The sequence below is a fragment of the Haemaphysalis longicornis genome, unplaced genomic scaffold, assembly GCF_048455015.1.
Source record: "Haemaphysalis longicornis isolate Haplotype H1 unplaced genomic scaffold, Haemaphysalis longicornis Haplotype H1 scaffold_5, whole genome shotgun sequence".
Classification (NCBI taxonomy): domain Eukaryota; kingdom Metazoa; phylum Arthropoda; class Arachnida; order Ixodida; family Ixodidae; genus Haemaphysalis; species Haemaphysalis longicornis.
Window position 1 is genome coordinate 82,746,785 of NW_027526385.1, and position 21,756 is coordinate 82,768,540.

General features: G+C 47.2%; 1 protein-coding gene and 1 pseudogene across 4 annotated transcripts in view; both read left to right on the forward strand.

Moving 5' to 3' along the window:
- On the forward strand, positions 1 to 19,440 carry LOC144138532 (uncharacterized). 3 transcript variants are annotated; one of them, XR_013315896.1, is made up of 7 exons: positions 1 to 589; positions 675 to 777; positions 1,437 to 1,625; positions 1,723 to 1,975; positions 2,687 to 2,879; positions 3,957 to 4,086; positions 7,045 to 11,747. XR_013315896.1 is itself a non-coding variant. In XM_077670866.1 (6 exons), the coding sequence occupies exons 1-6, from the start codon at positions 221 to 223 to the stop codon at positions 19,312 to 19,314; spliced, it is 1,047 nt and encodes a 348-aa protein (XP_077526992.1). In that variant the 5' UTR covers positions 1 to 220; the 3' UTR covers positions 19,315 to 19,440. The 3 variants fall into 3 exon arrangements, 2 of the variants coding, with proteins under 2 accessions (XP_077526992.1, XP_077526991.1); XM_077670866.1 differs by lacking the exons at positions 2,687 to 2,879; positions 7,045 to 11,747 and adding an exon at positions 19,312 to 19,440; XM_077670865.1 differs by lacking the exon at positions 2,687 to 2,879.
- LOC144139795 (uncharacterized) overlaps positions 19,329 to 21,756 on the forward strand; it is an 8,879-nt pseudogene continuing 6,451 nt past the window's right edge. The window contains exons 1-2 of the transcript XR_013316303.1: positions 19,329 to 19,448; positions 20,845 to 20,988. The product of XR_013316303.1 is annotated as an uncharacterized LOC144139795 (transcript). The remainder of the gene's footprint in view (positions 19,449 to 20,844; positions 20,989 to 21,756) is intronic.

Sequence of the window (21,756 nt, forward strand, 5' to 3'; positions counted from 1 at the left end):
CACTCTAGGTGGACCTTAGCGCGGGGGCGGGGCCAACGTTATAAACCATGGAGGAAAGCGTTTTGCTCAGTTTTCTTGGACTGGTGTGAAGACTGTGTGGTGTCTGAGCGGCCCGTGCGCGCGGTTTTGCTCATCAATTCGCGCTTGCTGTTTTCTTGGACTGGTGCGACTGTGTGGTGTCTGAGCGGCCCGTGCGCGTCGCCGAGCTCGCCGAAGTTCTATGGCAAGCTCACGGAGCGCAAAGTATTGCTCAGTGGCAGCCTGTCGTAGTAAATCGACGGACGGCGCCAAGCTGCATTTTTTCCCACGGGACGACGAGCAGCGCGAAACCTGGGCTCACTTCGTGCGCGGCAGTGGCCGCAACAACTGGTCGCCGAAGCCGTGCAGCCGAATTTGCTCGCTGCACTTCTCAGATGAGTGCTACTTGCAGAGCCTGAAGTTGACGCGGGAGTTCGGGCGTCTCCATTCAGATTTGCGCCTCCATACAAATTTGCGTCTTGTGCCTGGTGCCGTGCCCACGATTGGCGTGCCCACCGCTGAAGATCCTGCGCACGGGGGTCCAACACAACCGAAACGCCGGAAGTCCGGGGTTAGTACACGTCTTGTGATCTGAATGTGGCCGTTCGTTTGTTCTGGCTGGGTCGTGATGTTTACCGTTTCAACTGCTCACGCAGGGGTGCATCGACGCTGGTTGCGCTGGTGGCAGCCAGAGCTCTGTCGGCAGCTTGTTGGGCGTTTCTGATGTGGACCTTCGCACAGACGGTTCTGCAAACGCCGGTTCGTATATGCTAGCGCGTTACCCTCAGCTAACCTTGCGCGACGTAGGCGATCGTACATCGAGGTAGGCGATACGTTGTGCTCAAGCCGGTATGAAGTTTTGTGGTAGGAAGCCTAGGCTCTAGTCTAGTGTGCATAGGGGACGGGGGGAGGTTATATTGGCTACTTGGGTGCGCAGCAAATGACGCCTCATTGGTGAGGTGCCGAATGTGTTAGTCGGTGCAGTCTGCCGTGTGTCCCACTGTTTTGTCTGTCGATCGGAAACATTAGGCCGTGATAGCATAAAAAAATGTCTGGGTGGATCCGTATATTTCCTTCATTCCGCTAGCCTGACGGCATTGATTTTTAGCTGGGCGCTCGCCCTGTTACAACTGAGTTTCATTATGTACCGTAGAGGCACCTAGTTCTGAACATTAGGACTGGCTCTTATTTCTGCTAAACTTCATAAAGCCTGTTGGGAAGTTGACTTTGCAGGGTAATTAAAAGGGCGTTCTGCGTTAAGCTGCTAATGAGAGCGGCAATTAAAATAGCTAGGTCTTTGCTTTCATGACCATAGTCCAAACAGCGGAGCTGCACCAAGCATACAGAGAAGTTTTTGCCTAATAATTTTTTATTTCATTGGCCGCTGCCTTACCTGTAGGCTTTTTTTTATGCTCCAGGTTCCGTTGACTCATCGGTCAATTTGGTTGTGGCTGCACCATGCCCCGATGAGCCGCCACCACATTCCAGGGGCTCCGATGCACAAACACAGTGCTACGTGCAAGTGGCACTGAAAGCGACGCAAGCGTCCATCAAACTAATGACAAAGTCGATCAGGACGCAGACAGAAAGCAGGACAAGAGAGATGGGTATGCAGTGATGCATGCATCACTACACAGCTTTGATAAGTACCGTAAACAAGCGCAATTACACACTGTATGAAACTAAATCAACCCTTGCCTGCAGCGTGCCAAACTGGTTTGACCCTTCCGGAAATCCTGCTGCTCGAGGAAACACGTCGAGCGCCTACTACGCCGTTGCCAGAGTGGTTGGGACCACCGCTTGGCGAACTGTCGACCCTCACATTTGACGACCACCCCTTGGACAAAAACTTCGAGCCAAGCACCACAGAAGAGTCGCACAGCTCAGCAGCATCACTCATGGAACCCTCATCGGGGCAGCCAGGACATGAGCCAGCAGCGTCAGACCAATCATCAGTGTAAGCATCGGACGGCACAACATATTGCCTCTTTATCACAAGGGTTTCATGCATCATAGCACTTAGTGATATTTCTGGTTGCATTACCCCAGCCATCATTCATTGAACATTGCAGTTGTAAAGACTAAACTGCCTGTAAACAAACCTTTAGGAAGCACTTTTTTGCACTGGGGGAACAAACAGTGGTCAGCAGCATAACCACACATCTGTGAGTGCTTTTTCATCAAGAAATGCAATTGCTAGGCTTGAGATATTGTGGAAATCTCGGAGACGCTTACTGCACGAGCACTATACAAAAAATAGTCATCTAAGCTGCTTGAAATGCTAAGACTAAATGCAAGTGTGGACTGGTTATACGTTATATACTTCTTATTTCAATAACGTCAGCATTGGCTCGTGGCTGAATGGTCCGGAGCGCTAGGTATGTTATTTTGCAAGTCGCAAGTTCGAATCCCTGAGAGTACATCCTTTTTTTTTTTGTAAGTTGATTTATTCGTTTTGGCCTGTTTTCTACACTGAATTCACCAATTTTGTGCGTAACGTTCATTGCTCCACAAGCAAGTTCGCAGAACGCGCGCAGACTGACACTGATGCAGTAGTCAGTTCTCGGTGGTGTGCTGTTGCCATGAGCACCGACTGCTTGCGGGCAGTGGGCACAGGCCTGAATCAGCACACTCTTGGCCTGGAACGAACACGCTTTTTACGATGCAGGCATGAGTGAGGAAAGCACCAAAGATGGGGGAAAAGCGCATGGCATTTGAGCGTCTGCGGAGACATGGAGAGCGTTCATCCACTGCGTAGGCCTCGGCTAGTGATTGCTACGATTCCAAGCCGTCCTGGAAGGCTTATCTTATGCATTTTACAGCCGACAACATGGCAGAAGCACGGGACGACGATTACTGAGGTATTGAGAATGCCCATCCAATAATACTGTTGGATGTCAAGCATGTTGTTTCACAGAACCGAAACTGAAACTTGTTTGAATGCTAATCTTGGACATCGTCCAATCACGTAGTACGTTTACCTGACGTCACTGCGGTTAGTTGGAGGAGCCACCACAAACTGCGCATAGTAATGTTTCTTCTTTCAGGCTTTACAAGATAAATACCGCCTTATCGCCCGGATAAACTATGAAAAGTGTCTTCATTTGAGCCAGTCTATGCAGTGTAAGCAAAAACGGGAGCTTGACAAATTCACTTCAGCGTCCCTTGAAGGCGAACATTTCTTGGATTGTGCACATTACAAAAAGAAATGTTGTTAGTCTTAACCACGAAGTTTATCGGAATGAGAGTCTGCTGTATTTTTAGTACTGGAATTGGTTGGGGTGTTTTCTAATGTATCAGAATAATATACTGGAGAAACAATAACTCCAACTAGCATTGGCATATATGAACTGAAAAATGGGGCTTCAGTAAGACCTTGTTCACTCAAGCTGGGAATTCAAACTGAGATAGATGATTTGATTGTAGGGTTTAACGTGCCGACGCAACGCAGGCGATGAGGCGCGCCGTAGTGGAGGGCTCCGGATTAATTTTGACCACCTGGGGATCTTTAACGTGCGCCGAAATCTCGTACACACGGGCGTTTTTGCTTTTCGCCTCCATCAGAAAAGCGGCCGCCGCGGCCGGGAATCGAACCTGCGACCTCGTGCTCAGCAACGCAATGCCTTAGCCACTGAGCCACCGCGGCGGGTACAAACTGAGATATCCCAGGTGAAAAAAATGATTGGAGGCCCAAGTGGACCTGTTGAAAACACAATTGGGCCAAATGGAACCATTTGCATTTTAAAATGGTTCCATTTGAACCAGTTGTGTTTTCGGCAGGTCCAAATGGTCCTCCAATTGTTTTTTTTGCCTGGGATAGGTACCAGCAAAATGCTGTATATTTCAACAGGGGATAACTCTCAATAATTCAAATGTGTCCGCATTAACAATGTTTTGTTTATTTCTCTCTCTCTCACTCTTCTTTTTTTTTTTAACAGAGCCAGTGAGAGAAGTGCTGCTCCAGTATCCAGCTTGGTCACAAGGAAGTTTATCGTTTGCGAAAGCAACCTCTTGGAGCTCTTCAAGACCTGCCGGAAATGTCGCCATCCTGTCACTCCCTCATTGCGGGTATGCATTTTCCCCTTCGAGTAGTCAGTCACATACAGTAAAGCCCACTTATATAGAACAGTGCAAGGATTGTAAAATAGTTCGATATAGCAAATATTCGATATAGAAAGTGAAGCAAAAAAAAAAAACTTATATGAGAGCAATCTTGCTGACGGAGTCACGAGCTAACGCTGAGCTCTTACCACCCTGCGGTTCACTATTGATACGACACTTTCTAGGAAAGAAAACGTTAATTTATTGGGGCGGAAAAACTGCGTGAGTGTAGCCTGCTTCTTGGAGCGCAACGCGTTGCTGGTGACTGCTTGCTCCACGGAATCTAAACAGTCGACAAGTGCAAGACCACTGCCCTCAGAGGCAGTGCAGTTTCACCGTAGCGGGGCCACGGCAGCAACGGCTTCGCTTGTGCTCGGAAGCGGTACGGAGTCCTCGGCGTCTTCGACAGAGTGGAGACAAGCATGGATACAAGCGAATAACGACGAACCCAGTGAACCAAGCAAGTGTGCGCAGCGAGTGGCGCAGACTTGAAGTTGGGTGGCACCTCAGCCCACAGTGCCCAATGTGGCGCTTTCGGCTTCAACGGCATGCATGCGTGGAGCTGGTCCACTCAGCCACGGCCGGTTTGGACGCCCGAGCTCTCGCGGGAGTCGCAAGTGACACCGGCGCCACCGCTGCGTGCTGATGTATTGCGGGAAAGCCTGCCGCATGCCTAAGGAGAGCTCCTTGTGCTCCCTCTTCTCCTTGGGCTCCCCGCTTTCAACTTTTCTGGCCTCCATCGCGGCACACTGTGATAATCAACTTACAAAAAATAATGTACTCTAGGGGGTTCAAACTTGCGACTTGCAAAAGTGAGATACCTATACTCGGGGTACAACTTTATGGGGCAGTGGAGAGAAAGCTACGGGAGGGGGGGCGAAGTGGTCGGCCGAACCACATTTCGCTGCGCAGTTGGAAGTAGTTCTACAAACATTATTCAATGCGTATAACCTATGCAATTCAAAAACATATATTTCTTTTTTTATAGCCTTGCATTGACAATGCCAATAAATCGCCAGAATATAATCGCCAGTAAGCGTTAGTTTTTTTTAAATTTTCGGTTTTGTTTGGTTGCAGAAATTACCACTGGTGGCATGACTGTTCTCTTCAGAAAAAAAAAAATAATGTCTTCATCGACAGCAGCTACTTTTCCGTCCGATAGCCCGCCAGTTAATTTGCCTCAAAGGATTTTCAAAAAGCTTCACAACCAAAAGCTGTCAAACCAGACCAAGCAAGTTGTCTGCAACGTGTACGCCCAAGTGAGACTGACACAACCAGGACTGTCCGTCGTTTCCGCATTTCATTCGGTTAGCCAGCTTACCGGCGTAAGTGAGAGTACGGTCGCACGGCTGAAGAATGAGGTTTTGCGTGGCACCCCGAAGTCCCCAAAGCGCAAAAGTCTTCGTTTGTCGACTGGGAAACCGCCTGCAGTTACAGGAAAGACAAGAGTACAGCGGTACGACAGCTTCACCCTTGCTGCTCTCCGACGGAAAGTGCATGAGTACTTCATTCGCAACGAGGTGCCAACTGCAGAAAAGATCCTAGGTGATGTGACCAGCGACCCTGACATGGGGCTGCCGAAGCTGAGTGTCAGAACGATGCGTCGGCTTCTGAATGACATTGGATTTGCTTTTCGGAAGCGAAAACGTAACTCTGCGCTTCTGGAAAGGGATGACACCATCGTGTGGCGGCGGAAATATCTGCGGACCCCTCGAGAAATGCGAAAGCTGAAACGGTACAGGGTTACTGTTTCGATTCGGCGGACAGATAGATAAATGTCAATTCCGGCGATTAAAATAAAAATTTCGTATGTAACATTATTTGACAGTTGAAATGTAACAAGAAAAAATAACGATGGAAGTTCTCGTACAGCCAAATATTTTATTGCTGAAAGTTACTTATCAACACCGCTCAGCATGCATACTGCGTTTTTCTCTATCCCTGCCTCTTGTTCGTATTTTGCATGCTGTTCTGGTTCAGCAAGTGAAGGGACAAGTATGCATCGACATGTTATAATAATGTATGGATAGCACTCACTCACTGGATTTCGCTAGCCATGTGGGTGGTGTACGTTCTGCGAATTTTTTTTATTTTGGTGTTTCGCGGTGCCACCAAAAACTAATACCCGTGCCACACGTACACAAAAAATGGCATTAAGTGCTGAAGGCCTTAAGTTGCCAAATGACATTAACTGGCCGGGCCGTGCTACACGCGAAAACGCAAAGGAATTTAATGTGTTAGGCATGATGGTGATCATGACCAAAAAGAGAAATTCACTCATATTTTAGAAGTCTTTAATGTAGAGAAAAACGCCTTAGAAGAGTTAAAACTGTTTTTTGCGAAAGAAAATTTTTTGAGAAATAGTGTTTTCTTAAAAATGGTGGGAGCCGTTTCTAAAAGTGGCTTCAGCATGCCGTCGCTGGCCAGCGGTAGCCAAATCCGAAAAATTTAACACGAAGAGTAACGCGATGTTCTTACTTTTGCCTCTGTTCTAGTGAACTTCGTCTTCTTCAAAACTTCGCCACCAATTGTGCACAAAAAATCGTCATATTTGGAAGTTTAGCTACGTTTCCGCGTCAACACTCTAGTGGTGAGAGTTTCGTTGGTTTCATTTGGTGCTCATGAGGTTCGAGGGTAGGCAGATTTAAGGTGTTCGCGAAGGTAAATGAGTTGTGCGGAACTCCTTAAACCAAAATGACATTAAAGCGAATGGCATTAGATTTTTGCGTGTAGCAGCAAATTAATGGCATTAAAACTTAAGGCATTAAGCATTTAATGCCATTTTTCGTGTACGTGTGGCACGGGTATAAACATACCTGCCTGCGTAGTAGAATGATGTTAGGTGTAAGCAATAAATGCCTTCTCTGTCTTTACAAACCGGTCTCCCCAAAGAAAAACTGACACGTATTCCTTTCATTTTCGCAGGACTATATACTACCTCGACGAGACTTGGGCCAATGCTGGGCACACCAAGGGCACGGTGTGGGAGGACACCACTGTGTCATCCCGTGAAGACGCCTTTCGCAAGGGTCTAACTACTGGGCTTCGTGCACCAAGTGGCAAAGGTGGTCGGCTCATCGTCCTTCATGCTGGAAGTGAGAAGGGCTTTGTGGACGGGGCATGTCTCATTTTCCGTGTGTCAAAGAGTGCTTCCACTGACTACCACAGTGAAATGGATGGCCCACGCTTTGAGAAGTTGTTCGCAGAACAACTTCTACCCAACATTGAGCCACGCAGTGTTATTGTCATGGACAATGCTCCGTACCACAGTGTTCGGACCGAAAAGCTGCCCTCGACGTCAAGGCACAAGGCCGACATTCAGTCTTGGTTGACTGCAAAAGCCATCCCGTGGTGTGACAGTTGAAGCCCGAGCTCCTTCGGCTGGTTAATGAGAACATAAGTTTTTTGGATAGCGGATTGAAGCCCTGGCCAGAGTGGCTGGTCATGACATTGTTCGGCTTCCTCCTTACCACTGTGAATTCAACCCTATTGAAATGGTGTGGAGCCAGGTTAAGGGGTATATTGCTGCCAACAACACTTCATTCACTCTCGGTGAAGTTGAACGACTACTCAACGAAGCCATCGCCCTCGTGACTCGCGAAAACTAGGTCCGGGACTGCGCTCATGTGGAGCGTCTTGAGAAAGAGGCCTGGGAGCGGGATTGTGCAATTGACACCAGAATCGACAACGTCATGATTCCGCTAGGTTCTGACTCCAGCAGCTCTAGTGACTGCAGTGACAGCGAAATGAGCGGCGTAGAGTAACTGTGATGAAACCCTGCAGTGACAGTGAAATGAGCAGTGTAGAGGAACTGTGATGAAACAGATGTGCGCGGGCTTATGTGGTGCTAGTTGTGTGTGGCGAGTGACATGGTGCTTTGTTTAGGGTTCTGGTGACCGGAAGCTTGGAAATACGCTCGGTTGGTGCTGCTTTTGTGTGGCAACTTACAGAGCCCCCTGTTTAACTTTCCGATGCCCAGCAGCTTGGAAGTATGCTTTGTTGGTTATGTGGTGCTGGCCTTGTGTGGCAAGTGACGAGGTACTTTGTTTTCCTTTCTGGTGGCCAGAAGCTTGGAAGTACGCTCTGTTGGTTTATGGGGTGCTGCTTCTGTGCAACAACTTACAGGACACCTTGTTTACCTTTCTGATGCCCCGCAACTTTGGAGGTAGCTGCTCATACAGTGCTGGATTTGTGCAGCACCAGGCAATCATTAGGAGTGCTTGTTGTCAGTGTGCGAATTAGTCTTCAGGTTGTCGGTTGTGGGTGGCAGCTAAGATGCACTTGCTGTACCTTCGTCATGCGTAAAATGGAACCTGACGACGAACGCTGGTAGCAAGCAGTGAGGAGTGGCACGTCACCTATCCTGTTTCACCCAGAAGAAATGCAATGGGAAAATTTGATTACAACCCAAGGGGTTGTAAACAGCCTCTGCAAATAGCAGTTACCTGTGCATGAAATGACAAGACTGGAACTGCGATACAGTAATGATGCCCAGAAATGCATTGTTGAGTAGTCTATCATTTGTAATTGTTTCAGTCAAAAAAATATACTACCATCAGTTGCACATTGTAAGCGAGGTAATCATTTGTACTCACTTGCTCATGTTTTGTTGGTCTTTTAGACTACCGAGGGTAGATTGCTGAAGTAAAACACCATCTGGCTCAAATAATTTCTTTTAAATGCGTATTTACAGGGGGGACATGCTCCTCGAAACAACTTTTTTTTTTTATTAATGAAGTTAGGAGGCTGAAATTTTCAAAGCTTGTAAAGATTGAGTTCCTCTTGTCATATATGAATCAGATTTCAAATATCTGCTCCGGTTGAAAGTTTACGCAGCATGACGTGCAGAAAAATGGCTTTTTTGTGCACACTATTGTCTATAGTAAAAATTTTTACTGAATGTTTTAAAATATAGCCTACGTGGTTCCTTATGAACTGCAGAGTGGCGAAATCTACCTGAAAAAGCCGTATATTCATTTTCCTCTCCACGAAAAAAAGATGACTGGTAGTGTGCCTTTTCTTGTTCTGCATATTTTTGTTTTATGACTGTCAGAAATATCAAAAGAGACAAATGGCATAATTAACAATATTTCGGCACTCTACTTGTTATAATGAACATATGTGCAAAATTTCATCGTGATACGACAACTTTAAGTGGGAAAATAAGTGTGCACAAACTCAGAAAACGGACAAAAACAACAAACTGAGGAAAACGCAATTGAAAGTTTATTTCTTTGGCAGATTCAGAAATTCTTGCTCAAACAACATGAAACTTGGTGGGGATATAGTCTGAAACGTCCACATTGAGGTACTAAAACTAGAACGCTCCTGCTGCATAAGTTGCACCCTCATGGTTCTTGCGGCTGTAGTCCTCGGTATGGGACCGTTTCACCAGGCTGCAGCGATGGGACCTAGACTCAGCAGTCAGCTTGGCAGACATCTGCCTGATCCTCCGCTGGTCACTTGCACTGCTGAGTCTGACCAGTTCTTCTGAAGGAAAGATTCCCAGTTCTTGGTGAACTTGCTCAAAGCTAGTGTGGCCCTTGTTGAACCACAGCACTGCTAGAGCGGTGGCCGTTCCACTAGAGTGAACTGCAGGTTGTACGATACCGTCCTGTGCCAGATGCGCAGTGCTGCTTCCGTTTCCATGGCATAGGATGAGCAGTCAACATTTTTTGCACACAGAGGCATGAAAGGCTTGCCACACTTCCTCCTCTTGCTCATTAAGGTTTTTGGTGGCGGCTGCTAGTAGTTTGACAGCACCTCAAAATCTAGGCAAAGACCAGTGTCTAGAGAAATGGCCGTACTTTGCAAACATCACACTGACGTCAGTCTGACCAGTTTGCAACGCAGTTACTCGCCTTGCTTCAGCAAGGTTGTCAGAGACGACTTTTGTGGCCGCAACATGAACTTTCTTGGCAATTTGTGGAACGTCTTTTGGTGCAGTGGTTTCGGTGCAGTGGTTTCGGACCAAGAATGGCACAAAACCTGGACAGACGATTGTGTCCGATGCCAACCGCGCGTGCAGCGAGTACCGTTTTCACAATGAAGGCGAAACTATCACGGGGACTTCCAGTGCAGAGCTGAAGGTTGCGGCCTCCGCGGCCGATGGCGGCAGCGCGATGCGACGAGTAGACAGAATAAACCAGTGGCCACTCCTGCAGGGCACTCCACGTTTTTGCAATTGAGTTCCAGTACCGATGCGAGGCCCTTCCGCTTGTTCGCGACCTCAACTACGACGATTTCGCACTTCCCGCACATCGCGCACACGGCGCCGCTCACAAGGTCACTCAGACCGTCGACTTCGCTGATAACTGCGCTTGAACCGCTCCCGTTGCCGGCTGTCTCCCCACCTTGGAAGGCTGCAACTTCCCCGATGCGCGTACAGAGCTGATAGCGTCGCTGATAAAACCAGCCTCGCCTGGTTGAGCCGCGCTCGCAACGCTTGAAGGCGCGTCGCCGTTAGGCCTCGCTGTGCCGGCGTTGGCCGTAATCGTCGTAATGCTGCGCCGCTTGCATTTTCCCTTGTACGGGCGTGAAGTCCGGGTCGTGCGGCGATTAAAGTCATGCTTCTCCTCACCGTTCATGATTAGCAACACACGATAAGGAAATAGAAAAGATAGCGCGAAGTAGCGGACAAAACGACGGAGGCGATGGCGGCTGACAAGTGGCGAGAGCCAATGGCGGTCCTGATTTCGCGTCACGTGATTTAAATACCCAGTCAGCTCTCAAAACAAGCGGGAAGAAATATTTTTTTTTTTATTTTTTACGCGAAGATACGAAGCTGGCGGGCGGTTTGTTTGAGAGAAGAAGGCTTGGACTACCTCTCTCAAGTGACCGAAATGGCCGCCAGCCACGCACCCGTGCAGCAAAAACTCTCAAAGATGGCCGAAATTCGGCTTGATTGCGTGATTTCTAGGCTCACCGCGAGTCATTCAGACGCGATTTTCACCAAGTTCTCGTTCGTATTTCGCTTTCATCTATTTTTTCATGAAAGAAGAGGGTCAAAGATGATAATGCAAGTGAAAACAAAAAAACAACATATTTCGAAAAAATGGCGATTTTTCGACCGCGTGTCCCCTTGAATGGCGAGGAGTAATACGAATTGTCAATGCCTCACTATCAAATGTCGAAACGCTGTGGGTTTCTCTGCTACCAGCCTTAGCTTTTGTAAAAATACTAACTTCCGGAGGCCGGGGATATGAGTTCGAGCACCCGAAAGGTAACGGCACGCTCTCATGAAACAGAATTTACAAAAATGTTCACTGCCATGGGGATGGGAAGTGTCACTTTGTCATGTTTGTGGTGCAATGTCTGGTACATCCATGTTGTTTTCACATTTATCATGAAGATATTACTGTACACCGTACTCAGTGACTGAATAACTGCTAACAGAGCCAGAAATGTTTGTTTGAAATTACTGTACACCGTACTCAGTGACTGCGAATAACTGCTAACAGAGCCAGAAATGTTTGTTTGGAAATACATGGCTGCGTGACTGAGTGCTCAAGTGGGCTTGAAAGATGGGGCCACAGTTTCAAAGGTTTACTCCTTTGACTGGCGTTCGTGTGCATGTTTGTGGTTGTGTGACTACTTGGAGTGGCTTCCAGATTTTGTCCAGCTGATTATGCAGGAAATGAATAAATGAAACAAAACACATTCTTCTGCTTCAATTTTTCATGTAGCACACATTATTCCTACTGACTAATGCTCACGGTGTACCGATGTCAAACGGTTTGCAATTGGCGGTGGCAGCCCTGAGTGTCGGTGTTTTTCTGCTGGTTCTGGAATTATGTGTGGAAATCTTGGCCATAGACACAAAATCGTACATTTCGGCGAAATTTTGGAGCACTTTAGCGATGGTGTTTGTCACGTCGCCGCCAAATGAAAATTGGTGAATAGGACGGGCAGGACCATCACTGGTGAACCCACGTGTTGGGCTTGGGAACAAGAGCCATGAATACCAGTCAGCTATTTTGTAATGTAGAGCCAGCCATGCTCCCACAACATTGATGTAAGTGACAAAGAAAGGAGGCTGTTGCAGCCCATTGGAATGTTGATGAAGAGTTAGCGGCTACACGCAGCCAACGCGAATTCTGTTGCCTGGTTTGGAAGCCAATTGAAATTTTGCTGACAGGCCCAGTTGTGGTGTTCTGGATACGGTGCTTTTTTCGGCAAGTGAGCCAAGAAGTGTGCGAGTGATCACACATTAAAAAATGGAAAGGGGTGGCTTAACCACCAATCTGAGAACGGTTCGATATTGGCGTTTTGCAAATTTAGCTATTGCAATGTACTTTACGATGTCAGTGACCACATTACTGGCAAAATGTTCAGTGACCAATTGTTTTTAAACTTTACGACCAGCGCTAACTGTGCAGGTGATTAGACAGCGTTACGTTTTTCATCCGTCCAAGTGCTGACACGCCTTTATGCTGTAAATAGGCAACTTAGCCAGTGCAGTACGACTGCTATCTTAAGGTATGAAACCTGCGCCACGTAGTATAGCGAGACACGCCCGAAAGCCTGCATGATGTTCATCAAAAATATTGGAGTAGGAAGGCGTGGGGATTGAGCGCAAGATTCATGGGTTCTGCAGCGCGAGCTTCCCCTATACGCTTTCTGAGTTGCGGGTCACCGAAACTTCTTGGGGCCTGCCTAACTCAGCGCGATCCAAATGGGATTTCACTTCGCGCCGTAGTGTGCGCGTGCTGCCCTAACGGTATAACGAGCCTGCTCTATGTAAGCACGCTACACGTGCCCGTTGTGCTGCCCAGTTTTCGGCTAAAGAAGAGCTTAAATATCAGTGCCTGCCCTCAAAACTGCAGCGCTGACAAAAATGACGGCGTTTCTGCGCGGTTAAGAGTTCGACGGTACCGTCCACGCTATAATATATTAAGTCGGTCCGAGTTCTCCAGTGAAAGCGTTGGATTTTGCTTAGAATCAAATGAAACGTAGAGAAGGAGACGCCAATATGCCTGCATGATTGGTGATTGCGGTTCAGTGCACTCAACCAAAGAGCTCATGTGAAGAAACGAACTGTAGCAAATGTGTATGCGTCACGCCGAAACCGAAACTAGTTTACTGGGAACTACGTTGGCGCAGTAACACAAAGCAGTTCGCCCCCCCCCTCCCCCTGCGTAGCTTTGTCTCCATCGCCACAGAAAGTTGTCCCCGAGTTTTTTATAGCGCTTCAGACTACTCGGCCACAAGACAGCTTTGTTTATCCAACAAAAACTTTATTTACATGAATTATATACGGGGCCACATCAGTTAATTGCAGAGTATTCGTCGAACAGATGAGCAGCTTTACGCATGCAGAAAAATACGCGCTTTCGGGATTTACGCTAGCATGGCGTCGGCATGTTTTGCCGGAAAGTGTAAGCTAGTCTTATCTTAACACTAGCAAAGCCACAGAGTTTGGGCTGTAATTATGTTAGCACGAGTGTCAAAAGGATGACGGTGCCTTTTGTTCACAGGGATGGGAAAGGAATTCTAGGTGACAACCGTATGGGCATAAATGGGCAGGGGTGCTTCCCGGTTCTAGCCGTAAAATTGAGTCCCATCTCCTCTGCTCCTTTACCTTGAATTCCGAAAGGGCACGCTAACCCTGCGCCAGTGCATCACGGGGCTCGGAGTCTAAATCAGGCCCGTCAAGAACGGCCACTGCGCCTTCTGAACAAAATGCCTCCACGCCGGCTTAGGGCGTTCAACACATTCAACAGCATCCACTCTTGCCCTTTATAGCGAGTGGAGTCCCATGACATGGATAGCATCGCGGAGGTGTGGGCATTCCGTGGTGCAAGAATCGTAAGTTCGTAGGGTGAGCTGTGTGCCAAAGGAGTACTGCAGCTCGTCCCGGAAATGCAACGCCGTATTGCACTCTAAAAATACATGCTCGGGCGTCTCCTGCCTTCCACACAGTGAACAGTTAGTTGGCCCAGGAAGAAACCCCGCTCTTCCTGCCTTGCCTTAGTTGAAAGTCGGACGGAAGAAGAAATCTTTCGAACTAGTTGGGACAAGGAGCTTCCGCACACACCGTATACAGGACGTCACTTTTCAGTCCGCCTAGAGGTGGTGAGCGGTACATGGGGGTGGGAGGATCTGCTCCACCAAATCCCAGTATAGCCTCCTGGTACTCCCAGAGGTACTCCCACGAGAAGAGTTCCTGCAAGAGGGCCACTGCCCCCGCTACTTCCCTGTAAAAGCCGGTTTCACGGGCACCATGTGCAAGCTCCGCTGTTACGAGCCAAGGGGCCAGGTGTAGGTCGCCTACACTTTGTAGAACCGTGGAGGAAACCATCACGGCAACCTCGGAAGTACATAAATCTATCTACAGTCAGTTTAAGCTTCATGTTAACGAGCCCAAGACCGCCGGATTCAGCACTCCAGAAAATGTTGGTGCGGCGCATGGGCTCATACGTGGATCGCCAGACGAAAACAGCAAACAACCGGTGTAGCTTGGCCATGGAGCCTGCGTCAATAGTCGTGACACGGGCCGCGTACAAGATGGCCGGGTGTGTCACGGCGTTGCAGACATGTGCCCTAGAGAAGAGGGCAATATGTCGCGCTCTCCAGGGCTCCAAGTTCCTTCCAGCAGCTGCCATTGTCGTCTGCCACCGGGGGGCGATGGCTGTGCAGTTTTCTAGTTTTGCCCCAAGGTAGCGGGTGATGGCCTCCTTCCATTGAACTCCGTAGAATTGTTGGGGTTTGGTGAGCCATTCGCCTAGCCATGCTCCCTCTGACTTCAAAAGCTTGAGCTGAGCGCTGGTGTTACCGTGCCACCCAGGCATGCTGCGTGCTTCTTGAGGAGTATGAGATGCGCTTTGGCGCTTTGCGACGGTGTTCTGATGAGTTGAACCACGGCAGGGCTAGAGCGGCGGCGCGCGCCCGTTCTACATGGGGCGAGCATGCGAATTCGCAGTTGCGGCGCCGCCCGTGCGGCAAAACGATTTATTTTCCTATTTTCACTGCTGCGACATATTGCCAAATGCTAAGCGGCGTTCACAAGAGAAGTTCCAAACATTAGGAAATTCGCCACACCAACGAGAATAGATCGTTTTGGTGCACGAGCAGCGCCGCAGCTGCGAATTCGCATGCGAAATTCGCCCCATGTAGAACACGCCGCCTCTCTAGCCCTGCCCTGGTTGAACGCATGACCGTCCTCCACCTAAGCACCCAATTAAGGTGAGCGATTACGCACATGTTCTGGGTGAAAACGAAGGCGAAATATGTACGTGATAAGATTGGGCGTGGCGACGACGGCAAGGACAGCACCGATAAACTTCAAGGGCTTTTTTTTCGGTGTCGACGAAGCGGAAATTATAAGCGGGACAAGATCCAGGAACATGTTTTGAGTACTTCAAAAACAGCGCGGAGGCAAGTGATAAACAAGTTTGTCACTTCATACGCCTTCGTCTGTGCGCTATTTTTGAAGTAGTGAGATTGTGTACCCTACGTCAAGCTTTACTGCGTTGTCACGGAACACGCTTGGTCATCAGAGAGCAGTCGGGGGCGACAAGAGTTGGATGCCCACAATTACCTGACAAGGGGCATTCCATGTATACGCGCGTTCACCTCAAAACACACGAAGTAGGCCAGATCGCGGCTGGGTGCCCATTCCGGTTCGCCTCATCCATAAATTTTTGCCCTTCGACCCCGACAGAAACACCGACGGCGAGACGAGTCAGCCAATACCAGCTTCGCTTGCAAAAAATGTTCGAGCCCTTCCGAAACACAGGGAAGAGTGGAGTCCAGTGAAGCTGGTGGTCTGTTTGGATTCAATATGTTGGGGTTTAGGTATATTCGGTATTTGCTATATGTAATTGTAAGTATACAATCTTCTGAAGCGTTGCTACACAGTTCCATCGCCATCGGCAGCCATTGGCCTGCGGTTGCGAACCATCTTTACAAATAGAAGGCCAGTCTCCCTTGACTGGCATCATCATCATAATCATCATCATTAGGGATCGCGATTCACGAGCGCACACATTGCTTTTTTCTCTTCTCTGACCGTTCGACGTTCCATTGAACGTAGACCTTGATGGTCGCTTCTCTCCTACCCTGACGCTCGAGTCTCGTCCTTGGGGGTCGACGGATCCCACAGTAAGATCAGTGGTCAGATCTCTACGCCACGGACGAAACATTGTTGGGTTGCGAAGATAGCGTTTTATTACAGGCCGCGTGCGACATCTACATAGGGCACGCTGCACCTCCGTGTCAGCGCCACCCTCGGCCACATCGTCGTCCCGTGGGAGGACAGGCGGGCCGGAGTCGCCTGCTAGATGGGCGTTTGCGAAGGTGAACAATGCAATCCAGCGAGCTGAATTTAGCCGTACTGAGAGTTCTGGATTTTTTCTGTTGGCACAGATCACGAAAAGGGCATAAAAGTTTTCAAGAGCAAGCACACTTTCGACGCGTCTGGGTAAATCGGCGCCGCACAGAACTGCTTTGTCAAGGGTCGCTGCACCCGTCAAGCAAGCGTTAACCCCGTAGACAAGGAGTCTTCCGCCGTTGGAATTCAGGTTTTGGATCGCTGTTAATTAAACTTTAGTGCTGTATGCTTGTAAATGGTAGTGCAACTGCTTCAAGCAAGACCCGTCTGACATTAAAAAACTGGGCGAATATAAAATGATGCACCCCTCAGTCTAACGACGGCGATGGTTGAGCGCGAAACTTTCTCGTGAGTGTTTCATCTGTTGACAGTGAAAGACCTCTCCTTAAAGGCCAACTGCACTCAAATTTTTTCTTTGTCGAAATAAGTAGTCTATGCTCTTAAAATCACCATGGCGAAATCCCTAGCTTCGTAATCACAGAGAGCGCTAGGTACCGCCGTTCAAAGTACCTCCGAGCAGACGACGTTTGCACCTGGCGGAGAGTCGCCGAAACAAGTTCGGAGCGGCCTGTGACGGAGGTTGGGGAACCTGTCCCGCGAAGATCGCGCTTCTCCGGCGACTCGCAGGGCGCTCCGTCGGGCGCAGGGATGCGTTCGCCCGGGGTTTCTCTGCTATACCAACGCGCTGTACCGCCGTCGCCATCACATGTTTAAACTAAACGCATAGGCAGTAATATCCGCCATTTTTTTTTCAATGAAAAAAAAAAAGAGATTAGAAGCCTTCAAACTTTCACGCGCTTGCGAACATCTTGGTGTCAGAAAAACTCTTTTGACTTGACAATATTATTTTTACTCAAAAAAATAAAAGTTCGAAGCGAGCACTTGCCTTACATTTGTCATTCCTATTGCATTTATACCACAGAAAAACAAAAGATATTTTATAAGTTCTTGACCACTTGCACTTCCGCGTCCGATATTGGTATAATTTGGGCTGGCCCAACGCCACCTCCATCCTTTAGACCTTTCCAAAAGTTTGACGACCTAAATAGAGTTGTGCACGCGGCTATAAACAATTGTGCGACTTTTGCCTCACTCGCTAAGTGAACCAATTAATATCAGCCTTTCTGGTAGTAACAAATACATCCGTACAAATATCGGCCGTCGTCTTTGCGAAGTGCGAAAACTAACGAAACTGCTCCTCTCCTAAATAATAGACTAGATTATTGTTCAATTCCCAAGTGAAGCGTTAGATTTAGTTTATTTGAAAATAAAATGTTTTCACCAGCACCTGTCTCTGTGGTTAGAGTAGAAAACAGCGGTAGATAGGAAATGTTTTCGTGTTTTAGTGCATCATTTGACTGTGGAAGTAGCTTATAGTTTCAGACCACTTTTATAATTCGATTCTCTTGTGCAGCACGGCGAAAAATACTGGGCCGATATTCACGAAACTGTTTGTACGTAATGTATATATAGTAGAAATAGTGATTGATCGCCGCCCGCGTGCGGTTTGTTCCCTTCAAAGAGAGCGACGTGATAGCCGAGACGTCGGCTATAACGGAAGCTGCTTTTCGAAATCGTACGGGCAAGTAGCTTTGTAAATCAGGGTCCGCTCTTTTACTTGCAATGCCAAAAACTGCTACTCCGGCAGTTAATATGATGTAAAAAAATTACTGTCGGGCGGTCTACTTCATCTCGACTGATAGCAACGGGATGCCGGAATAGCGCCTAACTCCATTATCATGGGCATACGTTAGTGAAAGTTCTTCGGTGGAAATAACAGCGAAACGCGGCGCTACCAAGCGCATTTCAAGGCGGCTCTCAGCAGCCGCCGGTCCTGGCGCGGCCACTTCCGTTCCGCCACGTACGTCACGTCCGGTCGCCGGTAATGGCCGCCTTTTCAATTCAGTTTCGGTTCCGAAAACGCCAATGTCACGAGACGTTTGTGTCGCGCGCGTTGATGTTTGAAGGGCAGTATTTTGCATTTCGCACCCTTTTTATATGTACTATTTGGTGACATTATTTTTACGTTCTCGAAAATTTGAGTGCAGTTGGCCTTTAAAGCTGAAGTTGGCATCACAGCACGTTGACGCTGCTCCACGGTGAAGCCAAACAAAAAGCAAGGTCCGACTGCGATTTTTCTTTTTTTCAAAAATATGTTGGTGTCCTTTCAAAGGCGTGACATGCTGATTTAATTGAACTTTTAGGTCCGAACGTTCGATTCTGAACGGGTGAATACACACGCACGCACAAAGGGGCATTAAAAAAACAGCTAGCAGAGTGAAGGGGAAAAGAGTTGGATAATAAAAAAAGTTTGACAGTCGAGGCGAGCCGCAAGACTACGACAATGAGTGTCAGGGAAAAAATCGGAAATAAAATAAAACTTAGCATGTATTCTCTTTAGTAAGGTTGACACAATATGGCAAATTTTAGTGTACATAAATACATGTGCAGCTTTCCCGCTCATGGCTGTGCTTTCAACAGTGATGACTCTGTAGTTATTTAGCGAAATGTAAAGTTCTTTTGCGCAGCTAACCTTGGGAGTGAAAACGTGCTTTGTGTATAGCGTCAAGTCTCGCACATGGCGCGACTAGGTTCCTCAGCTATCGAAACTGTCCCATAGAAATGCATGGAGAGTGAGATTTGACAGCGAATTACATACAAAATATTCAGAATCCTGGAAAGTTCTTTTAGTGTTTTCATCTTCACGTTGACTTCTTGCAGTATGCTAAATATCCCTTTCCTGAAGCGGTTTTGCTAGGTTCCTGAGAGGGCGGAATTTTGAGCGAGAAAGCTGGGTATGAGAGTTTCAGGGGAGCACACAAACAGCAGGAAGTGACCCATTGGTTCAAATCTGCATGCAGTGAAGCTGATGTTCTCCATGAACCGCGGAGCTGTTCCACTGAACTTGGTGATGCCTTTCCGGGTGCTGGCCTTGACTGATAAAGGATGTCTTTATGGAAAAGACAGACACGCAAAGGAACGGCAGCCATCCTCTTCGGTAAGTACGCATAGAAAGTTAAACACATAACCCAAAAGAACGCAAACTTACATATTTTTACACTCAATAATTTTTTTTTGCTGAATTTTTGTTTGTGATTTCGAACTTTTAAAATATTTTGGCACATTGTCGTTTAACCAGCATCAGTACTAGTGGTCCTGCTTCACCAGATGTTCTCATGAGCATTAGAGGCCAAAATTATGTCAGTCATGAAAAATAAATATAAGAATAACATGGGCATTGCCAGGTACTTAGATCTAGAACTTAATTAGGTCATTCTCCAATTTCTAAATACGCATTTGTCAATGTAGGTTGCCGATATCAATGACAACTATTGGTAACCTCCACCAATATTCTGTCCATCCCTGACACCCCACTTGAATTCTCTAGACGCAAAATATTATTTTTTTGCATAAAAGTAAAAAATTGCATATGAGAAGAATAGCAACGTACGTAGAGCTTCTTTGTATGCTGTCGTGAACCATGCCTTGGCTGCATGCTAATAGCTCTGAGTGAATTTTCTTCTTTTGTGAAACAAAATCTATTATTCAAAAGTCTGTGAATTCGGCTCAAAATTTGTAAAAAGAAAATGAAATTTATAGGGTTATCAAAAGGCAGTTCTTGTTTGCGTAATTTTTTTGCTATAGATAAACATATACCAGTTAGATAAGCTATTTTTTGAAGAAGCTCTTACATGTGAGCAGCTTTGCTCACTTAAACTTTTGTGTGTCTACCAAGTACATATTAATACTGAGCCAGCCAGAAGCAACCAAAGTACCTTTGTTGCTGATTTGGTACGTGTTCAAGCTTAATTTTCATGTCCCAACTGCAGGCATGCAATTGCAGTGCCACCAACATCCCCATACAATGTGTGGTTCAATAACCCAGTTACCATATAATACTGGACCAAGTTTAGTTTTCGCAATAAATCTGGATAGCCTAAAGAACCTGAAAGAGGCAAAAAAGCAGCACCTATAACTAAAAATAATATTTATGTTCAAGCATAAATGCTAAGTATGTCACCATCTACATTAGGTTCATTGCAAGTGGGTTCGAGAGAATAATCTAGAGATGACGTAGCAATACAAAACTCTCTAGAGCTCACTAAACATGTGTACCTGTTTAAAATGCAGTAAACAGTAGTTAGAGCATTTAATGCTTTTTTTACTTTACTAATCACCACCTTCATATCATTGCGAGCAAAGGGAATTAGTATGCTTGGATACTTCCTTGCAAAACATTGCCACAACAACTGAATAGAAACTTCTGGTGGTATAACTCAACTACTGTAGGCATCCCTTTGTTAATTTAAATGTGTTCATGTGACAAACTTGTTTTTATATGATTTGTAAAGTTTTTTTTTCTGGTTGAGAATGTTTCTTATTACTGTTTTTAGGCTGTACAAAATGCTGCTGAACAACACCATGGAGACTGGACAGCTGAAACTTTCAAAAAGAGACGCATCAAAATCCAAGGCACAAAGAAGGGCTGTGTTGCAACGATGCACATAAAGAAGGTTCAAGTCTTCCCTGACTATGCGGTACGTATGGCAAGCAGTCATTTCAGTGATAACATTATAAGCAATGTGTTCTGTGCTACCGCTGCTTTTCCTAAAACCATTTAAAAGCTGCTACATGTTTATTAGTTTTATGTTGAGGCTGGTTGGCACACATTAAAGAAGGTTTCTTTAAAATGCTCCCACCCCTTTTAAAGGGGCACTGACACAAAAATTTTGCATCTTGTTTTTTTTTTTGTTGCGATAAGTAGCTAGTGACCTACTTATAACCTGTAGAAACCTCATTTGCTTCAGCGTGCGACGGTTGTTTAATTAGAGGCATTTTCAATGCGGCCAGTCGCAGTTTCGGTTTCAGCGAGTGCCGCGAAACGATGGATTTTGTGGATTTTGTGTGAACAAAGCTGATCACGTGACCGTCGGAGGGATATCACAGAGCAGAGCCGCCGTAGCACTGTCGAATCCGCATCGACGGCAGTTTCTGCGAATGCCCCCACGTACTGATCTCGTCAGGCGCTTAATTAAAAAGCGACTGTGGATGTGACGCAGGCGCTGCGAGTGCAAATGCTGCCGCGGCTAAAGAACGACGCGTGACTCTCGAGACGGTGGGTGGCAAGACGCGCGCTGGGAGCAGCCGGCCGGGCTGCCTACAGGTCCGCCTACAGATGTGTTCGGCTTAGCACTGCGGCGGATATTCGAGTGCCGCTCTCGTAAGCGGATGCAGATGACAATTTTTAATGCAACCCGCCATCGCATTATTAACTCCTTTCTCATGTAAGCCACCATGGTCGGGAC

Bases quoted from the DNA above. Each gene is read 5' to 3' on its own strand.
- LOC144138532 (XM_077670865.1), top strand. From the start codon at position 221: ATGGCAAGCTCACGGAGCGCAAAGTATTGCTCAGTGGCAGCCTGTCGT. The intron at 590-674 runs GTTAGTACACGT...CTGCTCACGCAG, and splicing joins CGAAACGCCGGAAGTCCGGG to GGGTGCATCGACGCTGGTTG. The intron at 1,976-3,956 runs GTAAGCATCGGA...TTTTTTTAACAG, and splicing joins GCGTCAGACCAATCATCAGT to AGCCAGTGAGAGAAGTGCTG.